The sequence below is a fragment of the Lolium perenne genome, chromosome 7 (assembly GCF_019359855.2).
Source record: "Lolium perenne isolate Kyuss_39 chromosome 7, Kyuss_2.0, whole genome shotgun sequence".
Taxonomy (NCBI): domain Eukaryota; kingdom Viridiplantae; phylum Streptophyta; class Magnoliopsida; order Poales; family Poaceae; genus Lolium; species Lolium perenne.
The window spans coordinates 328,412,465-328,430,752 of record NC_067250.2 but is presented as its reverse complement, the minus strand read 5'-3'; the positions used below and the strand labels follow the sequence as shown (position 1 = coordinate 328,430,752).

The window sequence follows — 18,288 nt, the reverse complement described above, 5'->3', positions numbered from 1 at the left end:
GACAACCGTAGATCGAAAGAGACTGACATGAAACCACACTAACAAACACGAAACTGACCGGATCCCAGGAGATCCGACGGGCACACAACTCCGTGCGCCCTTCGTTAGCGCTATATGCACCACCGAAGTGAGGATAGGGCGGGGAGGACCTTATTCTGACTTCAGGACCGTAGCCGCCGCCTCACCATCCTAAAAAAAAGACCGAAAAGCAAACTAAATTAAGAACGGAAACTCCCGGACGGCAAGGGACCGTGGTCCGCCACACCTCCAAGACCCCAAGGCCACCGGAGGCATAGTGAACCAGCGGTATTGCCGGTAAGGAGGACGGAATCCTAGATGGGTTTTGTAGCTTTTCTGCTGCATGCTGGTTGTTTCCGTTGCAGGTACTGGTTCGTAGCTTAATGCTTTGGTTTTTTTTTGAAACCAGACAAAAGCTTTGCCTATCCGTTAATTAAGAAGAAAGGTGTTCAGTTAATTAATGGAAAATTAGGCGAAAACCGATACAACTCTGGTGAAACCCAGACCAACATCAGCACACAAGGAACCAACAGCATCAACGAAGGTGAAGAAACTGAACCTCTAGGAGAAATGCACCAAAGCGATTTTGTCGCCCACGCGACACGAGGTCGATGCCCACAACAATGCCAAACTTTCGAGGCTGCGCCCCGACATCCAGCCACTCCGCCACGCCCAGCGCAGACCACTGACACCATCTTCCGGGACCGCCATCCCGACATACCACCGCTCGCGACCGAGCTGTGACGCCGTGCGACCCGGCCGCCCGCAGCCCAAGCTACACCGACAAACCAGCCGCAGACCACAGCCCCCACACCAGCATCCGGGGCCACCGCCCCGACGTAAAGTCCAACCGCCTCCGCTAAGACGCGTCGACCAAGCCGAAAACCTCGCTAGACAAGCGACACAAGATTGCCACCCAAGCCAAGCCAAGAAGCCGCCGCACCCCATGAGGTTGCTACCCGCCAAGGACCCGAGGCCGCCGCCTCGGTGCCCCACCACCATTCAGGACCACCGTCCTGACGCTCACAAGCCAAGACAGAAGAGGAGCACCACCAAACAGCCACGTGTCGACTTTCCAAGACGACGCCCTCAAGAGGGAAGCGACGAAGACACCACCATCGTCCGCCGGAGGTTGGGTTTTCACCCGGAGAGATCAACACATTGTCGTTGGAGAGAAAAGGAGGCTCCTCAACGATGCCTCCAAGAAGGGGAGCTACGTCCGCAAACAACGTCATCAGCGGCACCAAACCGAAGTCAGGGCTAGGCTTTCGCCTAGATCTCCTTCCCAACCGCAGAACGGGCCTCCTCTGTCGACCACCTAACAACCCTAATGGCATCTCTGCACAGCACCTCATGCCGCAAAGAAACCCCACCATGCCGACCTGAAATGAGCCAGGCCGCAGCAACGAACACCATCGAGCCAACCTCATACGGCCAGGCTACAGCAACGACGACATCGCACTCAATCTGGGTCCGCCGCCCCGGCCTCCTCCATGCACGGCAACAACACCGCAGCACCCCAGCGCGCCCAGGCGAAAGCAGAGGACCTGGATGATGCCTTGCGTTGCTAGCAGACTCTGCCCAACGCCGCACGCACAAGCCATCTGCCCCCAAAGCGAACAACTGCTGCCGCCAGGCCCAACGCACGCCATGAGCGCACAGATCCACCGCCCTGCCGCCCACGCGACGCCGAGCAGCCGGAGCACCACACGCAGCCACCGCCGCCGATGTGGATCGAAGATTCCGAGGCCGCCGCCCCGGCGCACCCACGCCAAGAAAACGCAGACTCCTCCGCTCAAGAGTCCAGCGCGTTGCCCGCTCCCTTCTGGAGACGAGCACTGCCGCCACCGCGGCAGGCTCTGGCGGCGATGGCGGAGGGGAGGTGGTCAGATGGGCCTAGCGGCTAGGGTTTGGGTCTCTCCCGGGTCGCCCGCACCGGAGCGACACGGGAGCGTTTTGCTAGATTTGTCACTCGGCAGCTTTGGGTTCAAACATTCAACGCCACACAGATAGCCTCTCGAATATCCATAGGCATGTTGTCCTCTGCTAGCAAGGAAATCCTTAATCGACCAGGATAGTTGCTGAAAACCTATAAAAATCGGATGCACACATGCATGTACAAAAATAAACTGATAAATGCATCTGATTGCAAGACGACGACAACCCATTCGTGCGCAATAAGGGATAAGATAATACGTACAATCATCATGCATGGATTTGAATGATCACGCATATAATTGCACCCTATGGACCGGTCGATCGTCCATGGGATACATATATTTGAGTATTGCTGGAGAGCCGTTGGAATTGGAGCTGGAGCTGGTACAAGTTTTTAATATTGCGAGCCATTCAACCGACGAAGGTGAGTGGAGTATCATCATGTGGTAGTCCAGATAATTTAGCGAGGTGAATCTATCCTGTCTCCCAACTTGCAACGCAAAAGAGACAAAATCGCGCGCACGAACGGATGGATCCGATTGCCGCGGAGGGTTTCATCTCATCTCACCAGCCGCGTGTTTGGTTGGCGTGCTCACCATAAGATAATCGTGCCAGCATGTGCCTACCTTGCCGCCTGTGTACTCGAGAATATGCAGTCATGTGCTGCTTACTTGGCTATGGCACAAGTGGCACAAGGTACACGAAGCTGGGCCAAGCAACATACCTACCGTAGCACTTCAATTATATGGTCATGGCCAGAAACTGATTTGCCTCTACACGACCAACGGCGCCAGAGTGCCAATCTATCAGTGCATGCAGCTAGAGCTAGCTGTTGTGTGCTAGAGATGAGAGATCATTGGAAGCTCGCGAATATGACACCTAGCTAGGCACCATCCAAGGCCTTTGCGACTCTACATCCATTTGACTTGATCTAACACGCGAGCCCGCTCCAACCTAATCTCTCGGATCATGTCCCCCACTCTGATTCTCCCACAACCCACACGTGCAACCACCGCTTGACAAGCTACCCTGCCTCCTAGCTTCTCCCTGCATATATATACCACCTCCACTTCGTCTCCTCTACACCACCCAATCTTACACATCTAGCACGAAGAAGCAGCAGCCAAGATCCAGCCAAATGGCTCCCAGCTTTGGTCGATCCATCTCTTTCCCTCTCACGCCGGGGAGGGCTTCCTCCAAGCCCCGCCACAGCCGCTCCATCAGCCTACCGGCCTGCACCACCTCCTCCCACCCGCTCCTCGCTGAACTGAACACCCGCATCGCCGCCGTCCGATCATTGACCCACTCCTCCCTCACGGCCAGCCTCACCCAGATCCATGCCCTCCACTCCGCCCTCGCCGACCTCTTGCTCCTTCAAGACCCGCAGGACGCGCTCCACCGGGCCACCAACGTCGGCGACCGCCTCCTGGACGCCTTCCTCCTCCTCGCCGACGCGCACCAGGGCTTCCAAGAGTGCCTCATCGCCCTAAAACATGCCGTGGCAGAGTCCAGCGCGGCGCTCCGGAGGTGTGACGCCGCCAGGGCCGCCTCCGCCACGAGGTCCCAGCGCAGGGCCGAGAAGGAGCTCGCCCGCCTCGCCGTGTCCGTCTCCGACGTCTCCTCCAAGTGCGCGCGCCTAAGCCTTGTCGGCACTGAGGATGCCGAGATGGCCGGTGCGCTCGTGGAGGCGGCTGCCGCGAGCTCTACGGCCTCTGCTCTTGTGTTCTCGGCCGCCTCCTCCATCTCATCGTGTTCAGCGGCTTCATCTTGCAAGAAGATCACCTCCGTGTTCAGTTCTTTTGGCAAGAAAGCCACGCCGGAGACGACCGAGCAGGCGCTGGAGAGGCTGCGCGCGCTCGAGCAGTGTTTCGACGAGTGCGACGGACTCTGCGACATGGTGTTCAGGAGCATGGTGCAGACAAGGGTTTCGCTGCTCAACATCATGACGCCTACAATCTAGAGAACAGAGATGTAGAAGAAACAACACACCAATTTTCTAGGCCATGTAAATTGTACTACACGAATGTACATATATATACGGAAAGAAATTAGTACAGACAAGAAGTTTTTGCTATATATTCTTCATATGTTCAGACTTCTGCTTCTGTGAATAGTTAATAGTACAAGAACTGTTCAGTTTTCGTGACTTAACTATCGGAGTTAGCTAGTGTAAATAACGAACTAGTTTTTGCTAATATGAAACTATGCATCAGGTGAACATTACCGTGTGATTTCATCAATTAAGGTGGCTTCGAGCATCTCCGCCGGCGCCCCCGATAGCGGCCCCGATAGCGATTTAGTGGCTGGGAGCAAAAATGGGCTCGCACCGAGCCCAATAGAATCGCCGGCAACCCCGTGCCGGCCCCTTCGCCAAGGGCGCGAATCGGGCGCACCGGCGCCTCGCGAGGCTGAAAATTTTGGGCGCGGGAGCCGCCTGTCAGCCACACATCCCAAAAGTCGATGCCAGCGGGGTGGGGTGTGGCGGGGCCAACGCGTCAGTGGCTCATTCAGTATTAACCTAATTGTCGCCTACCTCGCGACGGGAGTTATTGGGGCGCAGCGGCGGTGCAGTTTCCGTAGACGCGCAGCGAACCGTCCCATCGCGTGCGCCTTGATCTTCGTGCCGCCGTTAATGAGCGCCACCGCTCCCTCGCCTCCCTCCGACCTATAAAAAGAGCCGCCTATCATCGTCTCTCTCACACAAAAACCCTAGCGCCTCTCTCCCAACCCTAGCCGCCACCATCTGAAAAGACGACGCCATGTCTGGTCGAGGCCGAGGTCGCGGCCGTGGTCGTGGCCGTGGCCGCGGCATAGGTGCACGCACGCCGTCTCCTGCGACGCCGTCGTCTTCATCGTCGGACATGGATGAGGAGGGGGCCCGTGCTGTTCGAGTTCGTCCTCGTCCTCAAGGGCGACCCACGCGGCATCCAGAGGCTGCCGGACACCTTCGCCGACTTCGTCGCCAACGACGAGCGCTCGGGCACACTGCATCTACGGGAGGCTGCGTGCGGCTTCTACCGGTGGATCGTGGACGTGATCTACGACGCGCGCGGCAAGATGTACCTCCACATCGGCTGGGAGAAGTTCGCAGGCTACCACCGCCTCCAAGCCGGCTTCGTGCTCATATTCTCCTACTTTGGCGACAGGGACATGAGCGTCAAGGTGTTCGACGAGACGTGTAGCCGCCGCCACTACCACGGCAACAGCGCCGAGAAGGACGACGACTGAGTGTTGTTTCTTCGCAGCGAATATCGGCACGCATGTTTTTTGGATGTTCTTCCTCGAAAGAACCAACAGAGGCACCCTCACCAGCTGGATTTTCCAATTTGGGTGACTCAGTGTGCACTCGAGTGTTCTTTCTTGGCAGCGAACACACGAAACCTGCGATGACCGGCCTAGTTAGATTTCGTTTTTTTGCAATGTTTTATATTTGTGTCAACCATGGTTCAAACTATGTATTAGTTTGTGGAAAATCATATTCCAAACTATATCTTCATGTAAACCACGTTCCCAATTATGTATTAGTTTGTGGTAAAATGTTTCTTATTCAATTTTCTATGCATTTATTTAAGATTTTAATTCAAAACATCTATCGGGGCCGCCGTTTTGGGGACGTCTGTGTGGGATCAGATCCCCAAATAGAGAATGCAGTGCCGACATCCCCCAAACGGAGGTGTCGATGCCTCTGCCGACGCCTATTTGGGGGATGCCAGTGGAGATTCTCTTACACCCTGCTAACAAAGATGATGAACGCCCAGTTCAACGTTGCTTCAATTCCTGCATAAGGCTTTTGTTTTGGCGTGTACTGCTTGTTGCGTTTCCTTGGCTAAGCTATGCCGCAGCCCTTGTAATTTAAAACTTAGGGGAAAGTAAGTTATGAAAGGAAAAACACCCCTATGTAAGTTATGAGTTTAGTAAATTATGAGTAACGAGCTAGGTAGGAACCATGCTGACATGGAAACACCTTTCAACATTGCACTTATCTTTGAGTTAATCATCATGATTTTTCGGCTATTTGATAGTTGCCTCTTACGAAATAAAAGGGGATTATGAAACTAAAGAGTAGAGTACGCATATATGTTGGAGAAGAGCACCGTGGCACTAACGGAAGCCAGGCATAATCATGGTGAGTGTTTCAGCAAGAACATCCTCAATAGGAAGAGAGAAAAGAAATAGAGAAAGAAAAAAAGTGAAAAAAAGAAAGACATAAAAAAAGAAAACGAGTGAAAAAAACTAAGAAAGAGAGGAAAAAGTAAGAGATAGCTTTTAGAGAGGTTGCTCATAAGATTGTTGTCTTTGTTGTCCCGATATGGATGGCCTATATAAATCGAGATTTTAAATCTTCTCTGGTCCTTTGTACAGGTGGCATAGAGCAACCCATTTGTGATACTTCGTTGAAACAATATGTGAAAGGTCTATAATAATCTAAAGTTGAGAAGCACGAGGTGTGACTTGTTAGTAGCTAAAGGGCATGAGGCACTTACTTATAAGATGTTAAACACATGAATCATGAGTATCTCTAAAACAAAGTAACAAAGAGATGCGTGGAACCCCATCCTTATGAGTACTGTTGGCATGAATTGCATAGCTCAAAATTTTACTTTATGTTATCTTTTATCTTTTATATTGTTGGAGAACTAGTGATGTGGACATTATCCTTTTGGTACTCGACATTGCCCTACGTCGTCTGGCCCAACAGGGACCCATGTGGAGCACCGCAGCCCAAGAAGGTCCAAGACGTCGGTTACACAGTGAATAGATGGAAAGTGTTGAATTCTTGAAGTGCAAGATAAGAAGATATTCAAATATGGAAGAGGCAGATAGATTACTTTTGTATTGTAACCGAATCCGGGTAGGACTCTTGGGACCTGGCCTCCTATATAAAGGCCAGGAGAAGGCTGACGGATTCTCTCTCTCTCAACCTTTCACGCATACACCAAACCCTAAAAACATTGCCTCTCTGCGAGAATGCAACCACGCAGTCTATCGGCTGCCCCACTGTAATCGTTTCCAAACCATAATCAAGATCAGACAGGCATGACGTACGGGAATTACCTCTACGAGGGCCCCAAACCTGGGTAAATCTCGCCTCCCGCTTGTCTGGTATCCGACGTTTAGTGCTAACATGCAGGCTTCCACTAACCCTAAGCCCCTTATGGTGGGCATTGCCGAGGAGCCACCTTGTCAATTGGGGCCGTCTGTGGGAAACCTGCTTGTCACGGGCACACCATCGGCTGTTACGATCGCGCGGCTGCATCTGCGTCGGCTTTGTCTTCGTTGGCTCAGTCTTCGTCAACCCTGGAACATCTGGTCTGCTTCGGATCCTTCGAGTTCACCCTGCACCCCTTCTCGTTGCGATCGGCCTTTTCAGGTCTGCGTGGCGGGATGGATCTGGCGATCGGGAGCATCCACCTTAACATCAACGTTGGGGGCATTCTTCGTCTTCCCGACCGATCCTTTCGGGGACTGCAGGGGCTGTGGCTCCATCAGCTGCGACATCGGAAGCTTCATGGCCAACCGCAGTCGATCCGTCGGCTGCAACTTCATCGACCACGCCTGCGATGCCGGCCATGTCGGCCTCTTCATCACCATCAGCATCGCCATCGCGTGGAGCCACGTCATCTTCCACGATGTCTGTTGGATCCGACGACTCAGGGTCTTTGGATCTGACGTCGTTCTACTGCATCGGTTGCGACACCATGCACAAGTTGGGATATGATGGCCTTCCCTTCGTGTGCGGCATCAAGTACTACTCTGACAAGGAAAGCAACGACAACAATGGCAGCATCACTCGCGTACCAGCTGCGCATCTGGCGTGCTACCAGATCTCCGACATCGACTCTGTAACCAGAGTCAAAATTCCTTCGGGTGGCAACACTAGGCGCAGCAACAACAATCGGCGGGGGGGATGCCGAAGCAAGCGGTAGCAACACTGGCACCACCGTCCCAGGAGGAGTGGAACGTAGCGCACAACGTTGTGGTCAATAACACATGCCTTCCTCTAGGCATATCGCAAGGCACCCTCAGCGCCTACCATGCTCGGCTGGCTAAGCAGCAGGAAAAACTTGACCGGCGTCGGCGGGCGGTCAACCTTTTGAGCGAGCATCGTGCGGAACTTTCCTCTCTCGGAAGCATCGACTCCAAGAGCAACCAGCATCGCGGCAAGTACCAACCGCGCATCCCGTGTATCTCGGAGAGGGACGCAGTCGACATCACATCGAACCTCTCCAACTCCTTCATGACGATGGATACTGCGGGCATCATCAATCCTAAAACAACAGAAGGGGAAGCCGCGCACCTAGCGCCGTACCTAGTTAACAATCCTCTAGAACCCAAGGGTACTGCTTCATCGAGTCGCCCTGGAAAGCATCGGGATCATAAGCGAAGAGCTCACACCCAGGAAATAAAAATCATCTGCTCGGCGTTCTCCTGCACGAATGATACGTCCAATTTGCATCACTGTTTTATATCATAATTTGCTGTTATTCATTGATATATTTCATATTGGGACACAATACTTATGTTATTTCATCTATTTTGCATGTTTCATCATTATTGGAGGATCAAGCACCGGAGCCAGGATTCTGCTGGAAAAAGCACCGTCAGAACGCAATATTTCGGAAGATCAACTGTGGGAGAAAATTATACCAAAAATCCTATTTTTCAAGATGACGAAGGAAGCCAGAAGGAGGGGCCAGGAGGACCCAGGGTGGGCCCACACCCTAGGCGGCGCGGCCCATGCCCCGGCCGCGCCGCCATGTGGTCCTGGGGGGCCCACGACCCCTTTCGCCTCCTTTTCTTCGCGGAATCCTTCGTCCCGAAAACCTAAGCCACAAAGGGTACCTCGCGAAGAGTTACAGCCGCCTCTGCGGGGCGGAGAACACCAGAGAGAAAAGAGCTCTCCGGTGGGCAGGAATCCGCCGGGGAAATTCCCTCCGGGAGGGGGAAATCGACGCCATCGTCACCGTCATCGAGCTGGACATCATCGCCATCACCATCACCATCATCTCCACCATCATCACCGCCGTCATCACCGCTGGACACCGTCACCGCCGTAGCAATCTGGGTTTGATCTTGATTGTTTGATAGGGGAAACTCTCCCGGTATCGATCTCTACTTGTTGTTGATGCTATTGAGTGAAACCATTGAACCAAGTTTATGTTCAGATTGTTATTCATCATCATATCACCTCTGATCATGTTCCATATGATGTCTCGTGAGTAGTTCGTTTAGTTCTTGAGGACATGGGTGAAGTCTAAATGTTAGTAGTGAACTATGGTTGAGTAATATTCAATGGTGTGATATTTAAGTTGTGGTGTTATTCTTCTAGTGGTGTCATGTGAACGTTGACTACATGACACTTCACCATTTATGGGCCTAGGGGAATGCATCTTGTATTCGTTTGCTAATTGCGGGGTTGCCGGAGTGACAAACCTAAACCCCGTTGGTATATCGATGCAGGAGGGATCGCAGGATCTCAGAGTTTAAGGCTGTGGTTAGATTTATTCTTAATTACTTTCTTGTAGTTGCGGATGCTTGCAAGGGGTATAATCACAAGTATGTATTAGTCCTAGGAAGGGCGGTACATTAGCATAGGTTCACCCACACAACACTTATCATAACAATGAAGATTATTTAGCCGTATGTAGCGAAAGCACTAGACTAAAATCCCGTGTGTCCTCGAGAACGTTTGGTCATTATAAGTAAACAAACCGGCTTGTCCTTTGTGCTAAAAAGGATTGGGCCACTCGCTGCAATTGTTACTCTCGCACTTTACATACTCGTTCTTTATTCAACTGTTACATCAAAACCCCCTGAATACTTGTCTGTGAGCATTTACAGTGAATCCTTCATCGAAACTGCTTGTCAACACCTTCTGCTCCTCGTTGGGATCGACATTCTTACTTATCGAAGATACTACGATACACCCCCTATACTTGTGGGTCATCAAGACTATTTTCCGGCGCCGTTGCCGGGGAGTGAAGCGCTATTGGTAAGTGGAATTGGTAAGGAAAACCTTTATCATTGTGCTGATTTTATTTCTCGCCTCGCTGCTATAAGTCATTATGGAGAGATCTTCTCTTCAATTTTTATTTGGGAAATCTACTACTACCGCAACGGTAGTAGATGAGGCGCCAGTGAGGAAGTAATACCATATAAAATACCTATGAAAATTATTGAACGTGTTATGGATAACCGCTATGAAGGGGATGGAACTGTCCATCCTGGTGATCATTTACTGTTTTTGCATGAATTATGCGGGTTATTCAAATGTGCAGGTATTGCTATGGATGAAGTGAGGAAGAAACTAATCTCTTTATCGCTGTCTGGTAAAGCGGCGCATTGGTATAAATTACTGGATAATGGGGATTCTCTTGAATGGAATGATATTGTGCCCCGGTTTTATTCTAAGTTCTATCCTCCAAGTGAAATTCACAAGGATCGGAATCGCATATATAATTTTTGGCCTCATGATGGAGAGAGTATTGCCCAAGCTTGGGGGAGATTGAAGTCTTTAATGCTCAAATGCCCCATTCATGAGCTTCCTGGTAATGTTATTATTGATAATTTCTATGCAAGACTTTCTTTTCAAGACAAGACCTTGCTGGATACTTCTTGTTCTGGATCATTTACACGTAACAAAGAAGAGTTTAAAAGGGACCTTCTTGATCGGATCCAAGAAAATACTGAAGGTTGGGAGAACGACAAGGATAGAGAATCAGGTATAATTTATGATTATAAATGCATTGAAGCTTTTATGGATACTGATAAATTTCGTAATATGAGTGCTACATATGGTCTTGATTCTCAAGTTGTCAGTAAATCTTTATAAAGCTTTTGCCTCTCATTATGAATTGCCAAAGAAGAATTTTGATAAGTATCATGAACCGTATAAAGATAAAATTGATTCATCTATTAATAAATGCGTTGTAGTTGAAACTGCTGATCATGTTATTCCTGAAGCTTATATTGAAAAAACTCCTTTTCCTGCTAAAATGAAGGAGTACTCTGTTATAAATAGTGCAGTTCATAAAAGTGAAAAGAAACCTGTAGAACCTGAAGAACAAATAAAAGTTGAACCTTCTGTTGCAATAGTTAAAGATCTTGTGACTGAAAATGTGGAGGATGGTCATATTATTTTCTGTGAAGATGCTTCTAATATTGTTTCACATCCTAATAAACCCAAACAAGCTAGTGTTCCTATGCTATCTGTTAGAATTGGTGATCATTGCTATTATGGATTATGTGATATTGGTGCAAGTGTTAGTGCTATTCCGTATGAGCTTTACACGGAGATTATGCACGAAATTGATTCTTGTGAACTTGAAGATATTGATGTGGTTATTCAGCTGGCTAATAGAGAAACTATTTCTCCGATTGGTATTGTTCGAGATGTGGAAGTTTTATGCGGTAAGATTAAATATCCTGCTGACTTTTTGGTACTTGGTTCTTGCTAGTGATTATTGTCCTATTATTTTTGGTAGACCTTTTCTAAATACTTGTGGAGCTATTATAGATTGCAAGAAAGAGAAAATTTTGACTAAATTTGCTGGTGAATCTTATGAGTTTAACTTCTCTAAATTTACTAAAACTCCTTATAAAGCTGATTTGCCTAGTAATGATTTTAAAATGGAGCAAGCAGTGCATCTATTGTTCTTGTTCCTAATAATCCTTTGCAGCAACATTTGGAGGATAGCAAGAGTGAAGTTTTTAGGAAAGAAAGAGATGAGCTTGAGGAAATTTTTCTTCGCCAACCCATTCTCAAGCATGATTTACCGGTGGAAGATTTGGGTACAACACCGCCACCAAAGGAAGATCCTGTTTTTGATTTAAAGCCTTTGCCTGATAATCTTAAATATGCTCATATTGATGATAAGAAAATATATCCTGTTATTATTAGTTCTAAGCTTTCAGAGATTGAGGAAGAAAGGTTATTGGAAATATTGAAGAAGCACCGAGGAGCTATTGGCTATACTCTTGATGATTTGAAAGGGATTTCTCCTTCTATTTGCCAACATGCTATTAATATGGAAGATGATGCAAAGCCTCGTTGTTGAACATCAGCTGCCTAATTCCGAAGATGAAGGAAGTGGTAAGAAATGAGGTATTACGACTTCTTGAAGCTGGTATTATATATCCTATTGCCGATAGTAGATGGGTTAGTCCTGTGCATTGCGTTCCCAAGAAAGGAGGTATGACTCAAGTGCCTAATGATAATGATGAGCTCATTCCTCAAAGAGTAGTTGTAGGGTATAGAATGTGCATTGATTTTCGAAAAGTTAATAAAGTTACTAAGAAAGATCATTACCCTTTACCATTTATTGATCAAATGCTAGAAAGATTGTCTAAAAATACTCATTTTTGCTTTCTTGATGGTTATTCTGGGTTTTCACAAATTGTCATGTTAAAGCTAAAGATCAAGAGAAAACCACTTTTACTTGTCCCTATGGAACTTATGCTTATAGACGCATGCCTTTTGGTTTATGTAATGCTCCTGCTACTTTTCAAAGATGCATGTCTGCTATTTTTTATGGTTTTTGTGAAAGTATTGTAGAGGTATTCATGGATGATTTTTCCGTCTATGGGAATTCTTTTGATAGTTGCTTGCGAAACCTTGATAAAGTTTTGCAGAGATGTGAAGAAACTAACCTTGTTCTTAATTGGGAGAAATGCCACTTTATGGTTAATGAAGGAATTGTATTGGGACATAAAATTTCTGAGAGAGGTATTGAAGTTTATAGAGCTAAAGTTGAAGCAATTGAGAAGATGCCCTATCCGAGGGATGTTAAAGGTATTCGTAGTGTTCTTGGTCATGCTGGGTTTTATAGGAGATTTATTAAAGATTTCTCCAAGATTTCAAAGCCTCTTACTAATCTTCTTCAAAAAGATGTACCATTTGTTTTTGATGATGATTGTAAGGAAGCTTTTGAAACTCTTAAGAAAGCCTTAACAACTGCTCCTATAGTTGAACCTCCTGATTGGAACTTACCATTTGAAATTATGTGTGATGCTAGTGATTTTCTTGTCGTAGGCGCTGTTCTTGGACAAATGAGTAGATAAAAAACTGAATGTTATTCATTATGCTAGTAAAACTCTTGATGCTGCTCAAAGAAATTATGCTACAACTGAAAAAGAATTATTAGCTGTAGTCTTTGCTTGTGATAAATTTAGATCTTATATTGTTGATTCAAAAGTTACTATTCATACTGATCATGCTGCAATTAGATACCTAATGACAAAGAAAGATGCTAAGCCGAGGCTTATTAGATGGGTACTTCTTTTGCAAGAATTTGATTTACATATTGTAGATAGGAAAGGTGCTGATAATCCTGTTGCTGATAATTTGTCTAGATTGGAAAATATTGCTTATGATCCTGTTCCTGTTAATGATAGTTTTCCAAATGAACAATTGGCTGTAATAAAAGTGAGCTCGCGAGACAGTCCTTGGTATGCTGATTATGCTAACTTTATTGTTTCCAAGTACTTGCCTCCAACCTTTTCAGCTCAGCAAAGGAGGAAATTCTTTTATGATTTGAGGCATTATTTCTGGGATGACCCACACTTATATAAAGAAGGAGTGGATGGTATTATGCGAAGATGTGTTCCCGAATATGAACAACAAGAGATATTGAGTAAATGTCATGGTAGTGCTTATGGAGGACATCACGCCGGAGAAAGAACCGCGCAAAAGGTTCTACAATCAGGTTTTTATTGGCCAACTCTCTTCAAGGATGCGAGAAAGTTTATTTTATCTTGTGATGAATGCCAAAGGGTTCGTAATATCTCCAGACGTAATGAAATGCCTATGAATTATACTCTTGTTATTGAACCGTTTGATTGTTGGGGATTTGACTTCATGGGACCTTTTCCGTCTTCGGAAGGTAACACTCATATACTTGTTGCTGTTGATTATGTTACTAAATGGGTGGAAGCTATACCTACAAAAAGTGCTGATGGTGAGACCTCTTTAAGAATGCTTTTAGATATTATTTTTCCTAGATTTGGAGTACCTAGATATATTATGACGAATTAAAGAAAATTACAAATTGGTACTCGGACCACCTAGCGACGACTACAGATACTAGCACGAGCCAAAGGCGCGCTGCAATCCTCGCCCCTCCATGGAGTCAAGCAAAGCTTGTCGTACTAGAGCTTGTTGTAGTAGACAGACGGAAAGTCGTCGTGCTGAGGTCCTAAAGGACCAGCGCATCAGAGCAACAACCATCGCCAATGACGACAACCGTAGATCGAAAGAGACTGACATGAAACCACACTAACAAACACGAAACTGATCGGATCCCAGGAGATCCGACGGGCACACAACTCCGTGCGCCCTTCGTTAGCGCTATATGCACCACCGAAGTGAGGATAGGGCGGGGAGGACCTTATTCTGACTTCAGGACCGTAGCCGCCGCCTCACCATCCTAAAAAAAAGACCGAAAAGCAAACTAAATTAAGAACGGAAACTCCCGGACGGCAAGGGACCGTGGTCCGCCACACCTCCAAGACCCCAAGGCCACCGGAGGCATAGTGAACCAGCGGTATTGCCGGTAAGGAGGACGGAATCCTAGATGGGTTTTGTAGCTTTTCTGCTGCATGCTGGTTGTTTCCGTTGCAGGTACTGGTTCGTAGCTTAATGCTTTGGTTTTTTTTTGAAACCAGACAAAAGCTTTGCCTATCCGTTAATTAAGAAGAAAGGTGTTCAGTTAATTAATGGAAAATTAGGCGAAAACCGATACAACTCTGGTGAAACCCAGACCAACATCAGCACACAAGGAACCAACAGCATCAACGATACAACGGAGGTTGGGTTTTCACCCGGAGAGATCAACACATTGTCGTTGGAGAGAAAAGGAGGCTCCTCAACGATGCCTCCAAGAAGGGGAGCTACGTCCGCAAACGACGTCATAAGCGGCACCAAACCGAAGTCAGGGCTAGGCTTTCGCCTAGATCTCCTTCCCAACCGCAGAACGGGCCTCCTCTGTCGACCACCTAACAACCCTAATGGCATCTCTGCACAGCACCTCATGCCGCAAAGAAACCCCACCATGCCGACCTGAAATGAGCCAGGCCGCAGCAACGAACACCATCGAGCCAACCTCATAGGCCAGGCTACAGCAACGACGACATCGCACTCAATCTGGGTCCGCCGCCCCGGCCTCCTCCATGCACGGCAACAACACCGCAGCACCCCAGCGCGCCCAGGCGAAGCAGAGGACCTGGATGATGCCTTGCGTTGCTAGCAGACTCTGCCCAACGCCGCACGCACAAGCCATCTGCCCCCAAAGCGAACAACTGCTGCCGCCAGGCCCAACGCACGCCATGAGCGCACAGATCCACCGCCCTGCCGCCCACGCGACGCCGAGCAGCCGGAGCACCACACGCAGCCACCGCCGCCGATGTGGATCGAAGATTCCGAGGCCGCCGCCCCGGCGCACCCACGCCAAGAAAACGCAGACTCCTCCGCTCAAGAGTCCAGCGCGTTGCCCGCTCCCTTCTGGAGACGAGCACTGCCGCCACCGCGGCAGGCTCTGGCGGCGATGGCGGAGGGGAGGGGGTCAGATGGGCCTAGCGGCTAGGGTTTGGGTCTCTCCCGGGTCGCCCGCACCGGAGCGACACGGGAGAGTTTTGCTAGATTTGTCACTCGGCAGCTTGGTTGGGTTCAAACATTCAACGCCACACAGATAGCCTCTCGAATATCCATAGGCATGTTGTCCTCTGCTAGCAAGGAAATCCGTTAATCGACCAGGATAGTTGCTGAAAACCTATAAAAATCGGATGCACACATGCATGTACAAAAATAAACTGATAAATGCATCTGATTGCAAGACGACGACAACCCATTCGTGCGCAATAAGGGAGAAGATAATACGTACAATCATGCATGGATTTGAATGATCACGCATATAATTGCACCCTATGGACCGGTCGATCGTCCATGGATACATATATTTGAGTATTGCTGGAGAGCCGTTGGAGTTGGAGCTGGAGCTGGTAGAAGTTTTTAATATTGCGAGCCATTCAACCGACGAAGGTGAGTAGTATCATCATGTGGTAGTCCAGATAATTTTGGCGAGGTGAATCTATGCTGTCTCCCAACTTGCAACGCAAAAGAGACAAAATCGCGCGCACGAACGGATGGATCCGATTGCCGCGGAGGGTTTCATCTCATCTCACCAGCCGCGTGTTTGGTTGGCGTGCTCGCCATAAGATAATCGTGCCAGCATGTGCCTACCTTGCCGCCTGTGTACTCGAGAATATGCAGTCATGTGCTGCTTACTTGGCTATGGCACAAGTGGCACAAGGTACACGAAGCTGGGCCAAGCAACATACCTACCGTAGCACTTCAATTATATGGTCATGGCCAGAAACTGATTTGCCTCTACACGACCAACGGCGCCAGAGTGCCAATCTATCAGTGCATGCAGCTAGAGCTAGCTGTTGTGTGCTAGAGATGAGAGATCATTGGAAGCTCGCGAATATGACACCTAGCTAGGCACCATCCAAGGCCTTTGCGACTCTACATCCATTTGACTTGATCTAACACGCGAGCCCGCTCCAACCTAATCTCTCGGATCATGTCCCCCACTCTGATTCTCCCACAACCCACACGTGCAACCACCGCTTGACAAGCTACCCTGCCTCCTAGCTTCTCCCTGCATATATATACCACCTCCACTTCGTCTCCTCTACACCACCCAATCTTACACATCTAGCACGAAGAAGCAGCAGCCAAGATCCAGCCAAATGGCTCCCAGCTTTGGTCGATCCATCTCTTTCCCTCTCACGCCGGGGAGGGCTTCCTCCAAGCCCCGCCACAGCCGCTCCATCAGCCTACCGGCCCGCACCACCTCCTCCCACCCGCTCCTCGCTGAACTGAACACCCGCATCGCCGCCGTCCGATCATTGACCCACTCCTCCCTCACGGCCAGCCTCACCCAGATCCATGCCCTCCACTCCGCCCTCGCCGACCTCTTGCTCCTTCAAGACCCGCAGGACGCGCTCCACCGGGCCACCAACGTCGGCGACCGCCTCCTGGACGCCTTCCTCCTCCTCGCCGACGCGCACCAGGGCTTCCAAGAGTGCCTCCTCGTCCTAAAACATGCCGTGGCCGAGTCCAGCGCCGCGCTCCGGAGGGGTGACGCCGCCAGGGCCGCCTCCGCCACGAGGTCCCAGCGCAGAGCCGAGAAGGAGCTCGCCCGCCTCGCCGTGTCCGTCTCCTCCAAGTGCGCGCGCCTAAGCCTTGTCGGCACTGAGGATGCCGAGATGGCCGTTGCGCTCATGGAGGCGGCTGCCGCGAGCTCCGCGGCCTCTGCTCTTGTGTTCTCCGCCGCCTCGTCCATGTCATCGTCTTCAGCGGCTTCATCTTGCAAGAAGATCACCTCCGTGTTCAGTTCTTTTGGCAAGAAAGCCACGGCGCCGGAGACGACGACCGAGCAGGCGCTGGAGAGGCTGCACGCGCTCGAGCAGTGTTTCGACGAGTGCGACGGACTCTGCGACATGGTGTTCAGGAGCATTGTGCAGACAAGGGTTTCGCTGCTCAACATCATGACGCCTACAATCTAGAGAATAGAGATGTAGAAGAAACAACACACCTATTATCTAGGCCATGTAAATTGTACTGCACGATGTACATATATATATACGGAAAGAAATTAGTACAGACAAAAAGTTTTTGCTATTCTTCATGTATTCAGACTTCTGCTTCCGTGAATAGTTAATAGTACAAAAACTGTTCAGTTTTCGTGACTTAACTATCGGAGTCAGCTAGTGTAAATAATGAACTAGTTTTTGCTAATAGGAAACTATGCATCAGGTGAACATTACCGTGTGATTTCATAAATTAAGGTGGTTTCGAGCATCTCCACCGGCGCCCCCGATAGCGATTTGGTGGCTGGGAGCAAAAATGGGCTCGCACCGAGCCCAATAGAATCGCCGGCAACCCCGTGCCGGCCCCTTCGCCAAGGGCGCGAATCGGGCGCGCCGGCGCCTCGCGAGGTTGAAAATTTTGGGCGCGGGAGCCGCCTATCAGCCACACATCCCAAAAGTCGATGCCAGCGGGGTGGGGTGTGGCGGGGCCAACGCGTCAGTGGCTCATTCAGTATTAACCTAATTGTCGCCTACCTCGCGACGGGAGTTATTGGGGCGCAGCGGCGGTGCAGTTTCCGTAGACGCGCAGCGAACCGTCCCATCGCGTGCGCCTTGATCTTCGTGCCGCCGTTAATGAGCGCCACCGCTCCCTCGCCTCCCTCCGACCTATAAAAAGAGCCGCCTATCATCGTCTCTCTCACACAAAAACCCTAGCGCCTCTCTCCCAACCCTAGCCGCCAC

General features: G+C 49.4%; 2 protein-coding genes across 2 annotated transcripts; both read left to right on the top strand.

Annotated features, from left to right (window-relative positions):
* Positions 1-2,689: 2,689 nt before the first annotated feature.
* On the top strand, positions 2,690-4,036 carry LOC127313210 (uncharacterized). Its single transcript, XM_051343764.2, has one exon. It carries the CDS (start codon positions 3,095-3,097, stop codon positions 3,914-3,916), a length of 822 nt encoding a protein of 273 aa, XP_051199724.1. The 5' UTR covers positions 2,690-3,094; the 3' UTR covers positions 3,917-4,036.
* A 12,273-nt stretch (positions 4,037-16,309) lies between these two features.
* Positions 16,310-17,613, top strand: LOC127313211 (uncharacterized). The gene has a single exon (XM_051343765.2). The coding sequence runs from the start codon at positions 16,705-16,707 to the stop codon at positions 17,521-17,523; it is 819 nt and encodes a 272-aa protein (XP_051199725.1). The 5' UTR covers positions 16,310-16,704; the 3' UTR covers positions 17,524-17,613.
* The last annotated feature ends 675 nt before the right edge of the window (positions 17,614-18,288 follow it).